At 40.2% G+C, this 23496-nt stretch overlaps 1 protein-coding gene and 1 non-coding gene across 2 annotated transcripts; both read right to left on the reverse strand.

Annotated features, from left to right (window-relative positions):
- Window positions 1-1451: 1451 nt before the first annotated feature.
- On the reverse strand, window positions 1452-21829 carry hspa9 (heat shock protein family A (Hsp70) member 9). The gene is made up of 16 exons (XM_086305110.1): window positions 21514-21829; window positions 20707-20765; window positions 20341-20428; window positions 19613-19794; window positions 19044-19168; window positions 18888-18961; window positions 8748-8854; window positions 8437-8599; window positions 8267-8359; window positions 7629-7838; window positions 4289-4516; window positions 3989-4211; window positions 3553-3647; window positions 3080-3172; window positions 2843-2983; window positions 1452-2510 (listed from the first exon to the last, which is right to left on the reverse strand). Exons 1-16 carry the CDS (start codon window positions 21592-21594, stop codon window positions 2439-2441), a joined length of 2034 nt encoding a protein of 677 aa, XP_086161236.1. The 5' UTR covers window positions 21595-21829; the 3' UTR covers window positions 1452-2438.
- LOC147337477 (small nucleolar RNA SNORA74) lies at window positions 7912-8115 on the reverse strand. The gene has a single exon (XR_015125124.1). It is a non-coding gene; the product is annotated as a small nucleolar RNA SNORA74 (small nucleolar RNA).
- Window positions 21830-23496: the final 1667 nt, after the last annotated feature.

The raw sequence follows: 23496 nt of genomic DNA on the forward strand, positions 1-23496 counted from the left end.
AAGCTTTATGCTAACAGCCAACACTTTGTGCCTGAGATGACAATATTAAAGATATAATATCCCCTTTATATGTGGTTGATTTATTTTTTTTAGAGCAGTGGTAAGTTTCTGGAATTTAACAACATATGCTAGTGAAACCATAGAGGTACAACAGCACAGAGGTTTGAGATGCATTTTTAACACGTTTTAAAAATAACGCATCTGGATGTTCTAAGCATGCACAACTCAAATTTACTTGCGTATTAAAACATGTTAGGGGATTATGCACAAAGAATTATTTTTTGAACACGTTAGCTCATCAAACACAAAATGGTAACTAATTTATTGTAAATGTCTCAGTTATTTCATCCAACATCATGGAAAAAAGCTTGAAAACATGACTTTTCACTGGGTTGACCAAGTGAAATTAGTTAAATATGTATTTCCTAAGCAAATACACGTATTCTCACAATTGTGCATTCAGTTGTAATGCTGTGGGAACAAAGTGGTGGTCAAGGGCTGATTTTTCACTAGTTTTACTTTTTTTTTTGCCAGTGCATCCCATTCCAGTTGCATAAGTAGTCCAGCTCCTCCAGGATGGCACATCAATACAAGCCATCACGAGAAGGTTCGCAGTGTTTCCTAGCACAGTCTCAGGAGTGTGGAGGAGATACAGAAAGATGGGCCATAACAACCCTGTTGCAGAAGGGCCTTCTGCAACAGGGTTGCAGAAGGGCATCAACCTAGTCCTGTAGATGATTTCTTGTGCAAGTAGGAACATGGGAAACACTGTCAGAGCCCTATAAAATGACCTCCAGTGAGCTACTCAGGCATATTTCTCACCAAGAACTAAGAGGTTGGCATAAAGGTCCAACATCCTTTAGTGCAGCAGTCCCCAACCTTTTGTGCGCCACAGACCGGGTTATGATTCCAGAACGCTTGGATTATACAGAAATACAATGATCTCAAATACACCAAACAAGTCCATTTCTGAAAGGCTTAAAAAAAAAAAAAAAAAAAAAAAGAACACAAAGGATTCTTAGTTTTGAGCCTACTCAAAAGTCTGAACTTAAAGCCTATTGGGACGCATCCCTTAAACAGGCAACTCATGCTGAATTAAAACAATTCTGTAAAGAAGGGTGGTCCAAAATTCCTTCACAGTGGTATGAAAGGCTCATTGATAGTCATCACTAATGCTTGATTGCGGTTTTTGCTGGTAAGCAGGGAACTTTCTGGAGCAACAACTTTAACGCATAGAACCAAGCCTACCTGGCTCTCTTTTCTCCCTTAATGGCACGGTTTTTTCAAAAACTGATTTCTTTGCTCACACCGTCTTTGTCCAATATTAAAGTTTCATTATCTGAAACAAGCAAGTATCACAAATGCGCAAGAAAATAAAATCAGGAAGTTTTTGAAATACTAGAAAGAATAAAACACATGAAGAAAAGAAAAAAAAAACCCCACAACACTCACATATTTCATATTTTTTTATTTAAAAAAAAAAGAAAAAAAAAGAAAAAGGCAAGTTACTATGATTCTCAGTTTTCACTTCATTAATATAATCACCCATCCCATACTCTCACAATAAACAGAACTTTCAATTCAATACACTACTTCATGCTTCTTTTTAAAGTAGAGTGCTCAACACAGCAAGTCACTGTACACAGAGTAGTTTCTGGCCGTCAATGAATGACACAGTTGCTCCACACTCCTCATGCATGACTCTTCTTTCTCCTGTTGTCTGTCAGAAGTGAACCATGATGTCATCTAGTTAGTTCAACCCATGCTCGGTTTAAGGTGACCAAAGAAGTGCATTTTTAAGAGCCAAAAGGGAGTTTCTCACATACTTATTATATTCTTAAAATTCTCATCTCACAGACATACTTTGAATTTACTGTTTAAGGAATTGGCGTGATGCCAGAAAATGTGACCACATGATCACAAACCAGTTCTTACAAGAGACTAAATGAATGCAAGTCAATGGAGTGCACTCAGGATAACAGAGAGGGGGACTGGCAGCCTCCGAGATGTTAATAGAGTACACCAAAAGGAGACTTTTCTTATTCAGCACTCTGCAGTTGTACATCCTCTGTACCACACCTCTCAGAGTGAACCGGTACAAATAAGTGCTATGAACGAGCATCCCGCTTTCCGAAACTGAACAAAAGAAATGTGATATCTTCAACAAGAAAATGTTTCACTACCTCAGAATGGAAATTAACATCTTTGTAAAAATAAACAACTTTTTGTTCCAGACAGTTAAATTAGAAATAGGATATCATGGGACATGGAGGAACATACACTGACATTTATCTTTTCTATTTTACTGCCAAAACACAGTAGAATGTTGTGTTATGCAAGAATGACTCTGGCGATCATCCTTCCGCCTAGTCCACCACACAAGCCCAACAGTCCTCTGCTGTCATGGTCATCTCATAACAGCCAAGTACTAATAAGATCTACTGTTGGCCTTCTTTCTTCTCTCCTTCTGAAGAACTGGAACTGCTGCTGCTATCCCGCTCTGCTGCCATCTGCAGGAACAAAAGGAATTAAAGACTTTCACAAACACTGAGCAGAATTTTACAAAACCGCTTTAATCTGTGTGACCTTTTACTTCTTTTGGGTTTGTTCACCTCTAGTTTTCCCTAATTTTTATGGAAATTGCACATTCTAAGATATGCCTCGTTTTCAGCAAATAGCTCTTTGGTAGTCAACTTGTTTGTACAAAAATATTCTTATTCCTTTTACAGTTAGCATTTTTTCTGATTCAAAAGATTCTTGGAAGCAAAATGTAATAAAATGAGGGTCTGGTCAAGACTTTTACAGTACAGCACACACTGATATACACAGTTTCAAGGCCTACCTTCTTGTAGGCCATTTCAAACAGTTTGAGTGATGCCTGCTGCAAGTTGGTTGCGGCCTGCTTGATGTTCTCGCCTGTCTCAGAGTCCTTATTGGTCAACAGATTCCTGACCTTTGAAATCTCCTCCTTCAGCTTGGTGCACTGATTTCACAAAAATAGGGGGGAAAAATAAGACAAAAATCAAGCACAAAACATTAATTTAATCTCAGTAAATTACAACAAAGTTTAGAGCATTACCTCATCAGCAGGGAGCTGGTCTTTAAACTCTTCCATCTTGGATTCTGTGTCATGGATGATGCCCTCAGCCATGTTGACAGCTTCCACACGGTCCTGCAGCAAGACAACTCAGTATTTACCAGATACTAAAACCACAGACAACACAGTGGTGAACCATCATCTGTGTGTAAGACGTGCAACTTCTAGGCCTAAAAAGCCAATGTGGAAATGCCTGTAAACCAACTGAACAGATGTAACTGTGGGTGAAACGGCATTGAGTCCTTTGTTTGCAGCTAGTTTCAAGTCTGTTCAACATAAAGTGTCTTGAGATGACCCATTAGGAATGAGCCTTGTATAAATAAGTGTGAACTGATTTCTGTGTTTTAAGATGAACATTTTCTGTGTTGCACTGAGTTATGATGACAATAAAGTGCCCATCAATCAAGACGGTGAGATTTCACCCCCGACTTTTGTCTTTACAGTTTGACTGTTACCTTCCTCCTCCGGTCCTCCTCTGCATACTTCTCAGCATTCTTGATCATATTCTCAATGTCATCTTTACTGAGACCTCCTGATGACTGGATCACAACTGTAAAGGAGGAAATGAGATATTTATATGTGCACTTTGACTTTTACAGATACCAATTCAAACAGAGTCGTAATGCAGGGAAAAAAAACAAAAAACAGTTGTCTGAAACAAGACTGAGTAAGGGCCAAGTGATTACAGCAACATGCATAAATATTAACCTCCCTATCTAGTCTGTCTTAACAACAACTGTAAAAGTCAACCAAGTTAAGTGTTAACATTTATCTAAAAATGCAGATTATTTTCAGCAGTTTGAAATGTCTTTTAACTTGACTTGCTAACACACGAAGTGGGAAAAAAAACAAAGTTCTCAGCTTTCAGACTGGTTTACTGTGTGCACTGACTCTGCTGCTCGCGGCCTGTGCCTTTGTCCTTGGCCGACACATGGACGATGCCGTTGGCGTCGATGTCGAATGTGACCTCGATCTGAGGGACTCCACGAGGGGCTGGAGGGATTCCTACCAGAGTAAACTGACCCAGCAACTTGTTGTCTGTCGCCATCTCTCTCTCACCCTGGCACACTTTGATCTCCACCTGAGTCTGTCCATCAGCTGCTGTGGAGAACACCTGGAGGGGAACATGTGACACTGTAGATCACATGGGGCTTCACTGAGACTGTGGGACTGCAGTCCTGCTTTAAATACCTGGCTCTTCTTGGTGGGAATTGTGGTGTTCCTATTGATGAGTTTGGTAAAGACACCACCCAGAGTCTCGATACCCAGCGACAGTGGAGTCACATCCAAAAGCAGCACATCAGTTACATCGCCAGCCAGAACGCCACCCTGGATGGCTGCCCCAATAGCGACAGCTTCATCAGGGTTCACAGACTTGCTGGGGGCTCGGCCAAACAGATCCTGGACTGTCTGCTGAACCTGCAGTGCGGATGTGGTGGGGGGTGTTAATTACGAGTTATGCATGCATTAAAATCAGCATTATAAAAATCATATTCAAAATGCAGAAAACATTGTTTTACTCTTTTGTAAAAGCACTGTACAAATCTATGTTCTTCTTATTGTCTGTGCACTAGGGTTGTGCAGATAGAGATCACGTCAAAGTTAATGAGCCAGTAATGAGCCAACAATTCAACTGTCAAGCTGCCGAAAACTAAAGTGCACTGCATGTTAGCTCAACTACGAAAAAAATACACCTGTTTGCAATGTATACAGTGGTTTGCAAAAGTATTCGGCGCCCTTGAACTTTTCCACATTTTGTCACATTACAGCCTCAAACATGAATCAATTTTATTGGAATTCCACGTGAAAGACCAACACAAAGTGGTGTACACTTGAGAAGTGGAACAAAAATCATACATGATTCCAAACATTTTTTACAAATAAATAACTGAAAAGTGGTGTGTGTGTGTGTGTGTAATTATTCAGCCCCCTTTGGTCTGAGTGCAGTCAGTTGCCCATAGACATTGCCTGATGAGTGCTAATGACTAAATAGAGTGTACCTATGTGTAATCTAATGTCAGTACAAATTAGGGCTGCCACGATTAGTCGACTAGTCACGATTACGTCGACTATCAAAATCGTCGATGACTGATTTAATATTCGACGCGTCGTTCGAAGCTTTGTAAGATCACAAAAGACGCAGGAATAAGTAGTAGGATTTAAGAGTGTAATAACAGACTGAAACAAAAGATTGCAGCACTGCATGTACATAGATGCCAGCTGCCGTTAAACCCGAAGAAGAAGCTGTGTCCCAGAATTCATAGCGCAGCTCAGTTCAGTTTACAACAATGGCGGCAGCTAGTTAGTTTTAATATTACTCTTATTATTCTTTCTGGGTCACAAAATAAACGTTTAACATATTTTCAGGTGAGAATGTAGCTGTATAAACCTCAACTATCTGCTCAGTTTATCAAGACACCACATATTTTCAAAGGCGTTCTGACGTTTTCGGAGACGTCTGTTACCCACTAGCTCGATAGCTAGTCGGGGGCAAGGCTCACTAGAGCCCGTGAGAACACCGGACTCCCGGCAAATCGTTTTCAAACCCACTGCCGTCTTTCGCTACTCAGGTAAAACATATATAAGTCACTTAGATAACTTCAAAATGTTATTGTTTTGCTTTTTTTTAGTATTTTATTTGTTCCTGAGTAAATCGGTTTGGCTGAGATTGAAGTTTTAGTTTTTACACAGCTGAATAAACGTCAAGAAGACAACTGATTATCAAAAGTGTGAAATGCTCGAGAATATACTCCGGTGTCCTGTTATATTTTAGATAGCAAGGAGTTTAAACTTCACCGAAACAATCTGCAAATTTCATTAAAATTTAATAAACTATCACCTTGTCTTTATTTTTAGTTAGCACATACCTTAAACACTTAAAGCTGTAAGCTAATGATAGTTACATAAGAGTAGATGCATGCTGGTGCAATAAGATGTACGTTTTACTCCAATGGATGCATGATCTGATTAGTCGACTAATCGCAAAAATAATCGGTGACTAGTCAACTATCAAAATAATCGTTTGTGGCAGCCCTAGTACAAATACAGCTGCTCTTTGACGGCCTCAGAGGCTGTCTAAGAGAATATTGGGAGCAACAACACCATGAAGTCCAAAGAACACACCAGACAGGTCAGGGATAAAGTTATTAAGAAATTTAAAGCAGGCTTAGGTTACAAAAAGATTTCCCAAGCCTTGAACATCCCATGGAGCACTGTTCAAGCGATCATTAAGAAATGGAAGGAGTATGGCACAACTGTAAACCTACCAAGACAAGGCCGTCCACCTAAACTCACAGGCCGAACAAGGAGATCGCTGATCAGAAATGCAGCCAAGAGGCCCATGGTGACTCTGGACGAGCTGCAGAGATCTACAGCTCAGGTGGGGGAATCTGTCCATAGGACAACTATTAGTCGTGCACTGCACAAAGTTGGCCTTTATGGAAGAGTGGCAAGAAGAAAGCCATTGTTAACAGAAAACCATAAGAAGTCCACTTTGCAGTTTGCGACAAGCCATGTGGGGGACACGGCAAACATGTGGAAGAAGCTGCTCTGGTCAGATGAGACCAAAATGGAACTTTCTGTCCAAAATGTAAAATGCTATGTGTGGCGGAAAACTAACACTGCACATCACTCTGAACACACCATCCCACTGTCAAATATGGTGGTGGCAGCATCATCCTCTGGGGGTGCTTCTCTTCAGCAGGGACAGGGAAGCTGGTCAGAGTTGATGGGAAGATGGATGGAGCCAAATACAGGGCAATCTTGGAAGAAAACCTCTTGGAGTCTGCAAAAGACTTGAGACTGGGGTGGACGTTCACCTTCCAGCAGGACAACAACCCTAAACATAAAGCCAGGGCAACAATGGAATGGTTTAAAACAAAACATATCCATGTGTTAGAATGGCCCTGTCAAAGTCCACATCTAAATCCAATTGAGAATCTGTGGCAAGATCTCAAAAACTGCTGTTCACAAACACTGTCCATCTAATCTGACTGAGCTGGAGCTGTTTTGCAAAGAAGAATGGGCAAGGATTTCAGTCTCTAGATGTGTAAAGCTGGTAGAAACATACCCTAAAAGACTGGCAGCTGTAATTGAAGCAAAAGGTGGTTCTACAAAGTATTGACTCAGGGGGCTGAATAATTATGCACACCCCACTTTTCAGTTATTTATTTGTAAAAGAATTTTTGGAATCATGTATGATTTTTGTTCCACTTCTCACGTGTACATCACTTTGTATTGGTCTTTCATGTGGAATTCTAATAAAATTGATTGATGTTTGAGGCTGTAATGTGACAAAATATGGAAAGGTTCAAGGGGGCCGAATACTTTTGCAAGCCACTGTAAATGTCATTATGTCCCCAAACCAGACCACACATTTGTGGTGTGTACCACTTTGTCTACTGTTAACTATTCGTTGCCATGGAAGCTGCAGAACTTACTCGTTTACTCCATCTAGTCCCACAAGTATAAAGTATGTGCACCCTGAGTTATTTCATGCACTTTGGTGGTTTTAAACATCTGTCTTGTGTACCTTGGGCATGCGTGTCATGCCTCCCACCAGCAGCACCTCTCCGATGTCTCCCTTGGACACTTCAGCATCCTGCATGGCCTTCTGGCAAGGAGACACGGTGCGGCGGATAAGGTCAGCAACAATACCTTCAAACTGAGCACGGGTTAGCTTCATGTTAAGATGTTTGGGACCGGAGGCATCCATAGTCAGGTAGGGGAGGTTGATGTCAGTCTGTAAAACAGAAGGACAATCACTGAGTATTTAAACAGTTACAAAATGCTTTTAACTCAGCACTGTGGTTCATTTTGTGTGACCCTGTACTAGGCCTGGCCTGCGGTCAGAATCAGGACAGTCCACTCTCACTGGGCCAAGTCCTGTAGCAGCACAGCAGCAGCGGATTCTAAAACAGAACCTGCTGCACTGAAGCAAAAAAAACAGGAGCTTCGTCTACCAGCACTGTAACACTGAGCCAGACACAGATTATCTGGACAGCTGACTGAGAGCTGGCACACAACATGCACTGAGACATGTGATGACAAGCAGTACAACCAAAATCAAAACACCCTAAAGCATCTGTGATACATCAGCCATTCAGTGTCACCTTTTTATACAACTACACAAACTCATTAGCTTCCCATGAGGATAAAAGCTAGGAGTACCTGCAGTGAAGAGGACAGCTCACACTTTGCCTTCTCCGCAGCCTCTCTGACTCTCTGAAGAGCCATGTTGTCCTTCGTCAGGTCTACACCGGACTGAAAAGAAACAGCGCAGGTTGAAAACGCAAAACTTCACAAATAGATCAAGGCTTAAAGACTGTTAGAATACCCACCTCTCTCTTGAACTCCTTGACAATGTGTCTGAGGAGGTGCTGATCAAAGTCCTCTCCTCCAAGGAAGGTGTCACCATTGGTGGACTTCACCTCAAAAACTCCCTTCTGGATCTCCAGGATTGAGATGTCAAACGTACCTCCACCTAGATCATACACAGCAATACTGGAAACACATTCATAGAGGTTAACACAACAACAGAGCGAGTAGTTGTATTCTTCTATGTACAGGATCATCTATCATCTTTCTTAGCAAGTACTGATACTCCTAAGCATAGCAGTAAACATCAGGTGGTTTTTTGTCATCTACACACATCTTATCTTGGGTCTTGTCCAGGCCATAGGCCAGAGCAGCAGCAGTTGGCTCGTTAATCACACGCAGGACGCTCAGACCAGCGATCTGCCCAGCATCTTTGGTGGCCTGTCAAAGAAACAAGTTGACACAAGTATCGAAGATGAATCGTTACTTCAATCATCAAGTGCATTCCAAAGCAGCAACAAGGACACAGAAGCTAATTATCCGACATCTACATATCACCTTAACTGCTCTGAGACTGAGGTAGATTAGTCTTATCAAAAACTTTGAACAGTTTAAAAAAAAAAAAAAAAAAAAAAGGGGGGGGGGGGGGGTTGGAAGAAAAAGAAAGTATAAAAAGAAAGTATATGATGAACTAGAAAGCGAAAATTTCGGAAGAAATTTTAAGTGTGCCTATGCCGCTGCTAATCAGTGTAGTTTGCCATTCATACGGCTACAGAGAGCAAAACTCAGCAGAGCAGCCATTCTCCACCATGAACTATGGTAAAAAACAAACACCACTCGCGCCTCACAGATGACAGCTTACAGTTTTGTGTAAAGATGAGGTGACTTCGTACAGCCCCGATTTGCAGACGCTGTGCACAGAGGTTCATGAGCAGAAGTCCCATTGTACCACGGCAGACCCGACAATGTTTGCATAAACACGCTTTGAAGTTTAAGTTCAAGGTTCTTTATTTGTCACATGCAAAGTTATACAAGTATAACACACAGTGAAATGTAGCCTGACACGCTCCTCGACATGTGCAAAAAAATTGAGGGGGGGGTGTAGAGGAAGCACACACATATATCTGTGTATACACACACACACACACACACACACACACACACACACACTGAGTGAATGTGCAGTAGTAGCAGTAAGCAGGTGAATTCTGTACATTAATATGAATAGACATCTGACTATTTTACAGGAAGCATTACGTTATGGACCACTTTTTACACATGGTTGGTGTACCCACACAGCCGGCTGTAGCTTTTCATCTCACAGCCCAACACACACCCAAAAAACAGCCGAGAGATCACAGACTTTACGCCCGTGGGTCCACCTCCCCTGCAGCGGCACTGCATACCACGCCCTGCCACACACATCAAACACGTAAAATAAATATTTATGCACTTTTGCATTCACTTTTTGTTTTTTGTTATTTTTACAGTGTTCTGAATGATTAACAATGATCTACAGCCAATCTTGTGTATTATTATACAAACTTTGGTTATAAGATTCAGATAACTATTTAATAAAAGCTAAATATTTTATATGAGAGTAAGAAAGAAAAGTATATCTTTGTGTCCCCCTTTCCCTGTTAATGCCCTACCTGGCTCCCTGGCAAAAGCTTTGCTAGATCCGCCCCTGCACAGTTACCAGTTGTCAGCTACACAAAAAAGGATATTGGTGTTATTTGTCTGTTAGAAACAGTTCATGACTTCCCTTCAACTCATTCATGTCACCTAAAAGGTAAACCCGTTTCTCCATCACCAGTTCAGCTCTGATGATTCAGTAAGGACATCTCCTGGTTAGGACCAGCCGTTTTTACAGCTGTGGCTCCAGCAAACATCAGCTGATACTAGAAATTAAAATCAAATGAATTTAACAACAGCTGATCAAGCTTAAACGTGCTGCTGTTGTTTAGCGCGATAAACAAACAAGAGAGAAAAGCCGATCATTGATCAGTTTCATGATTGAAGTTGCAACAGGCGAGAGAATGACAGGGGAGGCTGCGTAACGACAGAATAAATCCAGCTTTGTGTCTTCTTCCGTTCTACCTGAAGTACGGGACAAACTGTGTTCCTTTTCAGCTCAATACGAAACGCGTAATATTTTCTCTGAATGCGGGACGATTCAGTTTGTACGGAACTGTTTGCAACTCTACGAACTAACCCTTATGAATAAAATAAAATTCAATTCAATTCATCAGTAACTTAGCGCGCACACAGCTGTATAGAAACTGCGTCATGCCAGCTAGCACGCAGTACGACTTATTGTAACTGATTGTAAAAAGTTAACACAACGAAAATAAACTACACCTAAACTCTGTTTATATCCGACCCAAATAGAGTGCAGTTCATAACTTCTTACCTGAAATTCAGTTAACCTGCTTCTCCTGCCTTCAATTTCCCTGATCCATGGCTGCCATCTGTTTGAGCTCCGCGTTAGCCACCACCGGTCGATCGGCGGCCGCCTCGCATGTGTCTTTTTCCCGCATGTAAATACACCGGTGGCTAGCTGCCCTTTGTTGAAGCTAATTTATGGCTCAACGGTAAGATGACTGTAAAAACTGCGTCGACCGTGAGTGTCAGCAGGGTCTGAAGATGAATTGGCACAAGCCTCATGTCTTAACTTTGCTTTGTTAAAGAGATATGATGATTTGAAAATGCCTCTCAGAGAGTTCCAGCGGTGATTTTGAACAAAGTCCCCATTCACTTTCTATGGAGACATTCATATTTCAAACATTGTGTTGCTCTGAGGCGATTTGATAAAAATCTGTAACTTCCACAACAGTGATAGTGACATTTTCTGAAAGCCAGCAAAAATACCTACGTTTTGATGTATAATTTGTGGAGGTTGAGTGAAAATTGAGTGAGTAGCAAGAAGTTGTTCAGACATGAAGAGAAAACTGAAAAAGGACAAGTGCTCACTCTGAGTTTAATTGCATAGCAACCATAACAACGCATGTATTTTCTCAAAAATCACAAAGCTGCAACTGAAAACTTAAAGAGGATTTAATTAAAATGGTAAAAGATATTTAAAAAAAATAAAAATAAAAAATAAAAAAGCTGAATCACACAGGAATAGCCCAATGATCTGAGAACATTTTAAAGTTTGAATGGAGTTTCTAGGTGAAAGTATGAGGAAGTAGTTAAGTTTCAACAACAAGCAAGTTTTAGCAGAATTGTGGAAGTTTCCCATTCATTTCAATGGGACAAATTAAAGGAAAAAAGTGTAATATTTTAAAAAGTATAATAGTTATAAGTACCAAAAGTCATAGCAGGAATTAGCAGAAAGAGCAGAACAGTTTAGAGTTTGAACTGAGAAAATCGGCTGAAAACTGACGGAGTAGTTAAGCGGCAAAGAAAGTGGCAACTTGAAGAATAACTAGAAAAAAAATTTGCATTTCCTGCGAAAATGCTGTGTGGATGCCTTAACGCTGAAGATGTCTGCTGAAAAAAAAGCTGAAAAAGCAGAATTATCTGCTGAAAAGAGGTGTGGAAGCAGAGGTGCTTGCTGAAGATGGCTGTATGTGTAATGATACACTGGGGAGTGTCAAGAAAGCAGAGCGCATGCAAGCAGGGAACATGTGTAGCAACTGTCACAGGCAGGATTCGAACCTCTGCCACCGGGTCTCACGGCAGCTGCTCAACCCTCTGAGCCAAATGAGTTCTGGTCACAAACAAAGATATGATGAGAGGGAAAATGTGCACTGTGGAGCAGAAGCTCAAATTAGCAGAAAAGAGGTGAAGAGGAAGAATTTTGTTCTGAAATGAGGTAAAGAAACTGAAATTTGTGCTTAAAACAAGTGAAAAAGCTGAACTCTGAAATCCTGCTAAAACAGCAGAAGAGGCTGATATTTTTCAGCTACTCATTGAGCCAAACTGGTTCTCACGTAACTGAAAAAAGGTGAAAAAGCTTACAATTCTAATGAAAACAGCAGAAGAGGCAGAGATTTGTGCTGATAAGAGGTGAAAATGCTGAACCAATCAGAGGTACTGCTTCTGTCTGCTTCATCAGGCTGTGTACTTGTATGTATTTCTGCCATGGAGCGTTAACAAGAATCTGAGGTCCATATTAGAAAAGCTGCCAAAAATCATAAAACGTTGCCGAATTGTAATAAATTATCAATATGAATTTGTAGTGAAAAACAAACAGACAAACAAACATACAAACAAACATGTGGGCCAAGGTGGAACTGAACCCATGAACTTTGGTCTGAAGAGCCGTTTCCTTACCAATCGCGCCACTGGCAAAGAGAGCGGGCGCCTGGAAAACAGGGTGATGAGCAGTCAGAATTAGATCGCGGTGAGAGGCGAAAAAAAACTCAGTTTTTTGGAGTTACAAAACGTCGTGTAACTCAAAAACTAGGTGGGATAGAAGCATTCTTACACTGGGTGAATCAGCGGACTTTGGTGAACTTTGACTGCGATTTACATAGCTCTTTGTACCTCCGTCGCGGAGATATGACGAGAGAAGAAACGGCTTCATTTTTGGAGTTTGAAAAATGAGAGGAGGACAGATTTCCACCCCTCAAACAAACGTAATTTATGGCTCAACGGTAAGATGACTGTAAAAACTGCTTCGACCGCGAGTGTCAGCAGTGTCTGAAGATGAATTGGCACAAGCCTCATGTCTTAACTTCGCTTCGTTAAGTAGATATGACGATTTGAAAATGCCTTCAGTTTCAGTATTTCAGCTCTGAGTTTCACAACCTCCCCATAGACTTTGAATGGGGAGTTTTGAGACCTTGTGTCACTTCGAGGCAAATTGTGAAAAAACCGTAACTCGCACAATAATTATAGTGACACTGTCTTAAAGCCAGCAAAAATACCTACATTTTGATGTATAATTTGTGGGGGGTGAGTGGAAATTGAGCGAGTAGCAAGAAGTTGTTCAGACATGAAGAGAAAATTCAGATCAGACCAGCACTCACTCTGAGTTAATTGCATAGCAACCATAGCAACGCGTGTATTTTCTGAAAAAAAAAAAAATCACAAAGCTGCAACTGAAACTTAAAGAGGCATTAAATGAAAACGGTAACAGATCTGAAAAAGCTGAATCACACAGGAATAGCCCAATAATCAGAGAACATTTTAAAGTTTGCATGGAGTTTCTAGGTGAAAGTATGAGGAAGTAGTTAAGTTTCAACAACAAGCAAGTTTTAGCAGAATTGTGGAAGTTTCCCATTCGTTTCAATGGGACAAATTAAAGGAAAAAAGTGTAATTTTTTAAAAGTATAATAACAGAAAATACCAAAAGTCATAGCAATCGTTAGCAGAAATAGCTGAATAGTTTAAAATTTGAATGGTAAAAATCGGACAAAAATTGTGGGAGTAGTTAAGTGGCGAAAAACGTACAGGAGCAACCAGAATAACTAGAAAAATTTGCATTTCCTGCAAAAATGCTGTGTGGATGCCTTAACGCTGAAGATGTTTGTTGAAAAAAAGCTGAAAAAATTGAAAGTTGGAAAAAAAAAAAAAAATGCTGCCCTGAGCAGGATTCGAACCTGGCCCTCCTGGTCTAAGGGCAGCTATTTAGCTCACTGAGCCAAACTCTTTCTCACAAAGAAGAGGTGGAGAGATTGACAATTGTGCTGAAATGAGCAGAAGCTGCTGAGAATTGTGCTGATAAGAGGTGGAAAGGCTGAAAAATTTTCAGAAGAGGTGAATAAGCAGAATTTGGGCAAAAAAAAAAAAAAAAAAAAAAAAAAAAAAAAAAGCAGCACGGTGGCTAGCACTGTTGCCGCACAGCAAGAAGGTCCTGAGTTCAATTCCACCATCAGGCCGGGGTCTTTCTGTGTGGAGTTTGCATGTTCTCCCCGTGTTTGCGTGGGTTCTCTCCGGGTACTCCGGCTTCCTCCCACCGTCCAAAGACATGCAGCTTGTGGGGATAGGTTAATTGATTAATCCAAATTGTCACTAGGTGTGAATGTGCGAGTGAATGGTTGTCTGTCCCTGTGTGTTAGCCCTGCGACAGACTGGCGACCTGTCCAGGGTGTACCCCGCCTTTCGCCCTATGACAGCTGGGATAGGCTCCAGCGCCCCCCGCGACCCTGAAAAGGATAAGCGGAAGCGAATGGATGGATGGATGGGAAAAAAAAAAAAAAAAAAAAAAAGGTGAAAATTCTGCTGAAAAGAGGTGAAAGAGCAGAATTTCTGCTGAAAAGAGGTTTTTGCTAAAAAGAGCTGAAAAAGTTTGGATTTGTGCTGAAAAGAGTTAAAAAAAAAAGTTTAACTGTTAGCTGAAAGAAATGTTGCCATAAGCTGGATTTGAACCCAGGCCTCCCAGTCTGAGAACGGATGCTTATCTCACTGAGCTAAAACACAGCTCAGCCCAGCATGCAAAATCAGTGACCACATTGATAATGTGTTCCATTCATTTAAATGGTCAAAAGTCATAACACACATCAGCAGAAATAGCAGAATTTTTTAAAGTTTAAACATAGTATAAATACTAAGTTTTAGCAGAAATACTAAATAATATTTTTTTCCTGCCAAATCATAGCATTTGTGCTGGAACACAGAAAATTCTGCCAAATCATAGTATTTGAGCCAAATCATACATCCATCCATCCATCCATCCGCTTACCCTTTTCAGGGTCGCGGGGGGCGTTGGAGCCTATCCCCGACAGACTGGCGACCTGTCCAGGGTGTACCCTGCCTCTCGCCCCCAAATCATACAATTTGTGGTAAAACATTATTTATGATTTAGCAGAAACACTGGGACTTGGTAGAAATACTATGATTTACATGAAATACTTTGACTTAGCAGAAGTACTACAATCCAGGAAAAAAAGTACTACAGCATAGCAGAAATTCTATCATTGAGCAGAATTACAAGGATTTAGAAGAAATACTAAGATTTGGCACAAACACTGATGTGGCTCAAGAACCTTTATTATGCAGTTATACTATGATTTGGAAGAAATACTATGCTTTGGCACAAATACTATGATTTGGCTCAAATACTATGATTTACCAGTAATACTATGTTTTGGTACAAATACTACACTTTGTCACAAATACTATAATTGAGTACAAGTACTATAAGATTACAGAAATACTATGATTTAGCAGAAATGCAATGTTTTTGCAGAAACACTGTAATTTCGCTTAAATAGTATGAAATAGCAGTAATACTATGATTTGGCAGAAATACTACTTTTTAGCACAAATACTATTGTACAGAATGGTGTACATCAGTTTAATGCTGGGTGGTGCTGCAATAGTAACTATCCTCGGTCAGAAGGAGAGGCTGACATCCAGGGATTAGATTGCCACAGGTGGAGTTTATTGCGGTCAGATGGATGGTACAGGGAGGTATGGCATACAAGTAGGAGGATGTGGAGAGGTGATATGGTGTGGTTTCTATGATTAAGAACAGGGTATGCATTACAATATGCATACAGATTAAAGATTAAGAAAACTGGCAACAAATTCCTCCACTACAAATCAGTCTGATGCCACTTTTTACAGGGTTCACGTTTACTAAGGCACTACCCAAGAGGCGCCACAAGAGGGCACTCCAACACAAGTGATGACCTATTTACACTGATGCACTTAGTTAACAGCCCCTACTTAGCCACTACATAATACAGTGATATTACAGTATACAAATTCACACAAATACTATGATTAGGCAGAAATACTATGACTGAGTAGTAATACTATAACATAACAGATTTCCTAGAAAAAACTATGAAATTGCAGTAATTCTATGACTTGGCAGAGATACTACGTTTTAGCACAAATACTATAACAACGCAGAAATACTATGACTTAGTAGTAACATTAGTACTATAACATAACAGTTCAATATTCTTGCACAAATACTATGTTTTAGCAGCAATACTGTGATTTGGTATAAATACTATGATTTGGCACACATACTATATTCCGCAGATGCATTATAACATAACAGATATTCTACGACTTAGTAGTAATACTATAACATAACAGAATTATTAATTGGGCACAAATACCACGATTTGGCAAAAATACCATGATTCGGCACAAATACGTCATGGCAAAAATACTAGGATTGGGTACAAATACTATGATTTGGCAGAAATACTATGATTTGGCAATAATACTGCGTTTTAACACAACTACTTTTGATTGAAATACTATTACTCCATACAAATACGATGCTTTGGGACAAATACTATGTTTTGGTTCCAATACTATGATGTGCAACAAATACTATGATTTGGCACAAGTACTATGATTTAGTACAAATACTATGATTTGGCAGAAATACTATGCCTTAGTAGTAATACTATAACATAAGAGATATACTATGGTTTTGCAGACATACTATGTTTTTGCACAAATACCATGATTTGGCACAAATGCTATGATTTAGCAGAAATACTATGATTTGGCAATAATACTGCGTTTTAACACAACTACTTTTGATTGAAATACTATTACTCCATACAAATACGATGCTTTGGGACAAATACTATGTTTTGGTTCCAATACTATGATGTGCAACATGATATGATTTGGCACAAGTACTATCATTTAGTACAAATACTATGATTTGGCAGGAATACTCTGATTTAGCAGAAATACTATGTTTTAACATCAATACCATCTTTTGGCAGAAATTCCTGCTAAAAAGGACCATTTCTTCTTTTTAGCAGAAATACTGTAATTTGGCATAAATACTATAATTTGGGATAAATACTATGATTTGGCACATATAATATATTCAGCACATATATTATAAAATAACAGAAATATTATGATTTGGCCCCAAAACCATGATTTTGCAAAAATACTATGATTTAGCAGAAATACTATGATTTAGCAGAAGTACTATGATTTAGCAGAAGTACTAAGATGTAGTAGAAGTACTTTGCTTTAGCAGAAATACTATGATTGAGGAGTAATACTTAAACATAGGAGAAATATTGATACACAGACACACATACACAGAGAGTAAAAGGAACAGGAGCTGTTGAGAGTCTGGGCTTGGTATATGTAGGTCAGTTAAATTAGCTGCACCTGCTGTAGTCAGCCCTTACAGACACAGAGAGAGGTGTGAGTTTTCTTCAGTGTATTTCTGACATTCAGGATTCCCCTCGAACAAATGGCCATAATTTCCTAACCGTAGAGGCTAGAACGGTCATTCAGACATTGTTTTGTTCAGAAGAGAGGGGGGAATCTTCAGGTCTTCATAATTCAGAGATAAAATATAAATTATTAAAGATATATGACTTGTAATACACTGTAACCGAGTAGAGGCGAAGCAAAAACTGCCTTGACTTGCTCTCAAACAACCTTTGGTAACTCTAAATCTATTTGGAGTATCGATATCATTCTTTCACCGTAAGAGACAGCAGGCTTTGGTGAACAATCATGGAAATTTTCAGGTCTCTGTGGAAATCCAACAAAAAGTTATGACGAGAGAAAAAAGTGGTTCATTTCCAGAGTTTGAAATCTGAAGAAATCTGAGCGAAGGACGAATTTCCTACCCTCAAACAAGTCCAACTCATTTCAGAACGGTAATAGGTGAGAAAGAAATTCTTGAATTGTGAGCGTCAGGAGTGTCTGAAGATATACCGGGACAAGCCTCATGTCTTAACTTTGCTTCGTTAAGGAGATATGACGATTCGAATATGCCTCTCATTACAGAAATGCAGCGGTGATTTTGAACAAACTCTCCATTGACTTTATATGGAGAGTTTTCTGACCTTGTGTTGGTCTGAGGAGATTTGCCAAAATTCTATAAATCCCACAATGATGGTGACATTTTCTGAAAGCCAGCCCTTGAGGGCATCCACACAATAAATCCAATGAATAGTAATAAGTGTGCCTCTTGGCATAGGCACACTTAATTACACTATACCTTAAAATATATATATTGATTATAAATCAGGTTGGCGATTTGAACATGAACTTGGCCAAATTATTCTATCCTGTGTGAATTGGGTTAACAGTGATTCGGTGCTCTCCTGTCTGGATGTCTGAATCATTTTTATGTTCCAAAAATAGCATCAGTTAAACAATGAAGGCATAGTGCATAATACAAATCTGTGGAGGGGATAAAATATCAGTATCATAGGGACAATACAATTTATAAATCACATTCTAACTGAATTTAAAACTATACTTTATGTATGCATCAGTTAAACATGTTTTTGGAGGTTTAAATAGATTTAAGTAAAATGTCTTTAAAGCAGTTGAATGTATTGCAAGTTGCTCCACTCTAGTGGAAACATGATACAGTCTGCTACAGTTAGTAACCTCTGAATCTTCTCAGTGTCACAGCAGGAAAACAATAATTCACTTCTCAAAAGCTGAGCTTTTCTTAAAAGACCCTGGTGGAGGCCTGACATCTGCTTTTAAACATTCATATCTTGGTGCTCGTGCGAAAACGTTTAGCAACGTTTCCTTCAATAGAAAGCCTGTGTGTGCATACCTGTCTCTGAGAGTCATTGAAGTAGGCTGGAACAGTGACCACAGCATTCTTCACCGTGCTTCCCAGGTAGCTCTCTACAACATGAATATGAAGCAAAACTAATGCTCACATGTGCAAAACATTTAAATTATCTTTTGACTGTCTGCACAACTATACCTGCAGTCTCTTTCATCTTCATAAGAACAAAGGCTCCTGCCTGGCTAGGGGAGTACATTTTGCCATGAGCCTCAACCCAAGCATCACCATTTGATGCACGCACAATTTTGTAGGGAACATTCTTCCTGTTGATGGAAAAAAGGTATTTTTTTTTACCCAGCTAAGTTTATTTCTTTCATTATATCCAACATTTAAAAAAATAAACCTCGGATTTGAGATTTAAATGCAATAACTGAGAATGGTAAATGGACCGATTCTTATATAGCGCTTTTCTACTCTCCCGGAGTACTCAAAGCGCTCTATACAACACGCCACATTCACCCAGTCACACCCATTCTCACAAGCACTACCTCTATACTGAGTGCTTCCTAACTACACTCACACACATTCATACTCCGATGGATGCATCGGAGAGCAACTTGGTGTTAGTATCTTGCCCAAGGATACTTTGCATGCAGACTGGAGGAGCCTGGGATCAAATCTCCAACCTTCCGATCAGTAGGTGACCTGCTCTACCTCCTGAGCTACAGCCACCCCGGAATCTTTTTAAAGGCCAGAAATGAACTCACAGATCTTTCTGGACCTCTGGGTCTTCAAAGCGCCGTCCAATCAGTCTTTTGGTAGCATACAATGTGTTCTGAGGGTTGGTAACAGCCTGGCGTTTAGCAGGCATGCCCACCAGACGCTCACCATCTGCTGTGAAAGCAATGACTGAAGGAGTTGTCCTCGCTCCCTCTGCGTTCTCCAGCACCTGAACATAAATAAGAAAACATTTAGATTGGAGGAATCATTGTTTCATCAGATTCATCAATCAACCCCAGTTTTTAAAGTTGGAGGTAGAAGAGAAAAAAAAAGACCAAGAACCAAAAACCTCAATTAATGAGTGTTAACATTTTTCAGTTTTTTTCTCAAAACGGTAGAAAAACTACAGAGAAAAAAAAAACAAAACTTTGGATTCTGTTTACACAAAGTTACCCATTTCTTTACCAGGGATGCACTGATGTGATGTTTAACTTTTGTTATTAATCATATCCTGGGGCAGTGAGGCTTTTGAGTAATGCTGCATCAGTGTCTACGATCCCATCTATTTGGCCAGTCTGATTTTTTTTCCTGTTCTGGTTTACTTACACATACAGTAACAAACTTCCATTAAGTTAATTAACACAACATTTAGTTTACCCGCTTAGAAGTTCTCTAGTATCAGCACTCAGGATGGGTTCCATTTCCATAGATACTGCTAGATTAAAGATAGGGGATTAAACAAACAAACAAACATGTGAATCATCTAAAGCATCACCTTGGCCTGTTTGCCCTCCATGACTGCAACACATGAGTTTGTGGTTCCCAGGTCAATCCCAATGACTGCACCTTTGACGGCTTCAGACCTGCAGCACATACAATGATAGTGACAAACTCAGCAGACCTCATGTTTACACCAAAAGATCCAAATTTCTCAGACTTCTATTTAGAAATACCAATACAGAATATGGCATTCTGTTCGGTGACAAAAAAGTATTTTAAATTGTGAATATGAATCACAGCCATTAGGAAGTGAATGTATAGTTTTACCTCTAAACGACAAACAAAAATTGCTAAACCAGCACCAACGTCATGCTGTTAGTGCACGTTCATATAACGCAGGCACTTTAATGTTGATACTCACGCATAGTCTCTCCTGGAGAGGGCTCTAAGAGCATCTGGTTGGAAGCCGGTCCAGCATGCCTGATAATACAGAACAACGCAGTTACACAGCTGTTAACTCAGACAAAATATTTGCGATGAACTCACAAAATTCGACATTTTGAACCTCAAAAGGAAAGATCCAAGTATATTTAAAAAAAATAAAACAGGATGAAAATTGGAAGAACCAAAGCATAGATAACATTATCGGAGTCACAAACAAGCACATGTGACAAGAAACCATTCTTAATAGTGGGATCCAGCTAAGCGAAGCCTGTAGAAGATCGAGCTCTAAATGTGTTACTTAAACTGTGGAGCAGCGTGCTGGAGGAGGGGACGCCTCACCGAAGATCACAGACCCACAGCTCTGCTACAGCCTTGGAACTAGCTCAAAACGAACATTAAAACTCACACACCAAAGTAAAATATTTCAGTAGATGACGAAGCAAGTAGTACTTGCTTCTCTAATGACCGCACTTTGAAAAACAGCTGCCAGGTAGGTCCGGTATCAAATGAAGTGAGCTAGCACGCGTTAGCTTAGCCCCACAGATATGAAACACACCAGCACATCGAATGCTAGAGCGGCGGCTCAATACTATGTTGTTATTGCACATCTCTTCTCGTGACACACATTTATTACAGTGTCTGCTGGACTGTGCTCATTGTTAGTGACACAGTAATGATCTAACCACGACTAAATATGCTGTCCTCAAGCTTACGCTGTTAGCATCTAAAGCTAGGAAGCTAATGGCCACATCGTAATGCATCTACTTAACTGTTTGACATTTACCTTTTTAATCAAGGACGAAACGCTTCTGATATTACTCCTCGTGGGAAGAGTCCTTGAAACGCTTCGGGCGACGCTCAACATTTTCACAACTCAGCTAACAGGCTTGCTAACTTCGATTTTAAACTACAGCTTTTAAGTAAAAGCACACTCTTCAGATAGTTCGGCAGCGAAGGAATGCTAAAATATTTCAGCTTTCCGAGCCTCTTCAGACTTTAACGCAGCGTCTCCTCAGAAAACCGCATAGAGCTCAGCTGCGACAAGACTGCTCGCCTCTGGACTGCAACGGCAAAAGACCTGCGAAGCTTCTTCTCGAATTATCCAACACATGTTGCACCATGCACCGCTCAAGGACCCCAAAAATGGGCTCTACAATGACTGCCTGTTTTTTTTTTCATCGATAGTAAAATGCCTAAAACAACAGTTTAAAATCGAATATGCAAATCAATTGGAAAAACTGACATTAATTAAAGAATAAAGCTGTCTGATATAAAGATCAAATATATACCGGTGGTTTTTGGATGTTCGCGGTTTTGGCACGGGTAGGGCAGACGCATTTAGTGGGCCTGTGAAGGTCATGATGTAACGTGGGGTATTGAAGAGTTTCACGTGTGTTACATCACGGATGCTGGAAGAATTTATCAGCTGTAATTTAGCTATTCTCACTGCTCTGTTAGTTTATTCGCCGATATGACACGAGCAGCATTTAGATATGTATCCATACACACATTTGCCAACAATGTGATAGGGTAATAAGTGTCGCACTGTGTGAGGAAGTCAGGAGTGGCAGAGAAGTATGTGAGTTTGGTGTTAGGTGGGACGAGAACAGCTAGAGTGGTACTGAGCTGTGTGGTAGGAGTAACAGGCTCAAGGCCGGGGCGAGGTTACATCAGTGATCGGCTCTGATCCCCATCTTGTGACAGACAGGTTAACAGATGAGGTCAGACAGGACTCTTTGTGGAGCCTTCAAAGCTTGTGTCGAGTAATGGAGGGGGCGTTTCCGCGATGCGCGTATCGAGGCTTGCTTTATTTATGGGAGGAGCTGAAAATGATGACGTCCGAAGCCTCGCTGCCCGGCTGTACCACGTGACTGGTTCATGAAGTGGTTCGAACTTTGCCGCGAGCTATGACAGCGATATAAACCCCTCAGACTTCATTCAAAATGTGGGTGTTTGATGGAGAGTTGCGGTTAGTGAGACTTTGGAGACAATTTGGAGAGAGTTTGGAGGTTTATGAGAGTGAGGAGAGAAAGTCTGGAGAGAATGGAGCCACCTAAGAAGAGGAGGATGTCCTCCCCTGTGTGGGAACGTTGTTTTTTTTCCTCCCAACAAGGTATGTAAATTTCTACAGAAGATGTATTTTCATAATACTGATGGTGCAATACAATTTATGTTAAGCTGTCGTTACTTTTGTACAAGGTGAAGTGTTTGCTATGTGCCAGGGAGCTGGGATATAACAACAACGCCTCATCCATGCTTAGGCACTACAGAGCTTTGCATGAGAATAAGGGGAACACTGATTGTGGAGCAAGACCAGGTGAGCCATCAAATGCCATGATAATATAGCATGCAGTAATGTTACTAAATGATATAACAATATTATACGACTGTTATAAGTTACGTGTGTGATATTTGTGCTTTGTTTTTATTGTCTTTCCTCAGGAGAACAATCTCAAATAGATGAAGACCTGGTTAGCATGGTGATTGAGGACTCCCAGCCATTTAGCATTGTGGAGGACAAAGAATTTAAAAGATTTGTTAAATCATTAAATCCTAGCTATGTTCTCCCCACTAAAAAGGTCATAAAAGCAGTGAAAATTTAGTTTTTACAGAATAAAATGTGGGCAGGACTGTGGCTCAAAGCCTCAGTGTGTAGCTGTCCATACCTGAACGTTACAAAAGCACAACCACTGTCCGCACCCCAACCACACCTCACCTCACAGTAAATGATCATTTCCATTTTAAGCATTTCCAAATGATAATTTTC

This window comes from Aulonocara sp. 'chitande type north' Nkhata Bay, linkage group LG2 (assembly GCF_057382095.1).
Source record: "Aulonocara sp. 'chitande type north' Nkhata Bay isolate Kocher_YH1m ecotype deep benthic linkage group LG2, A_spYH_male_GT1.1, whole genome shotgun sequence".
Taxonomy (NCBI): Eukaryota; Metazoa; Chordata; class Actinopteri; order Cichliformes; family Cichlidae; genus Aulonocara; species Aulonocara sp. 'chitande type north' Nkhata Bay.

Bases quoted from the DNA above. Each gene is read 5' to 3' on its own strand.
- hspa9 (XM_086305110.1), bottom strand. From the start codon at position 21,594: ATGTTGAGCGTCGCCCGAAGCGTTTCAAGGACTCTTCCCACGAGGAGT. The intron at 20,766-21,513 runs GTAAATGTCAAA...CTGTATTATCAG, and splicing joins TTTCGTCCTTGATTAAAAAG to GCATGCTGGACCGGCTTCCA. The intron at 8,360-8,436 runs GTGGGTATTCTA...GTTTCTTTTCAG, and splicing joins TCAAGGAGTTCAAGAGAGAG to TCCGGTGTAGACCTGACGAA.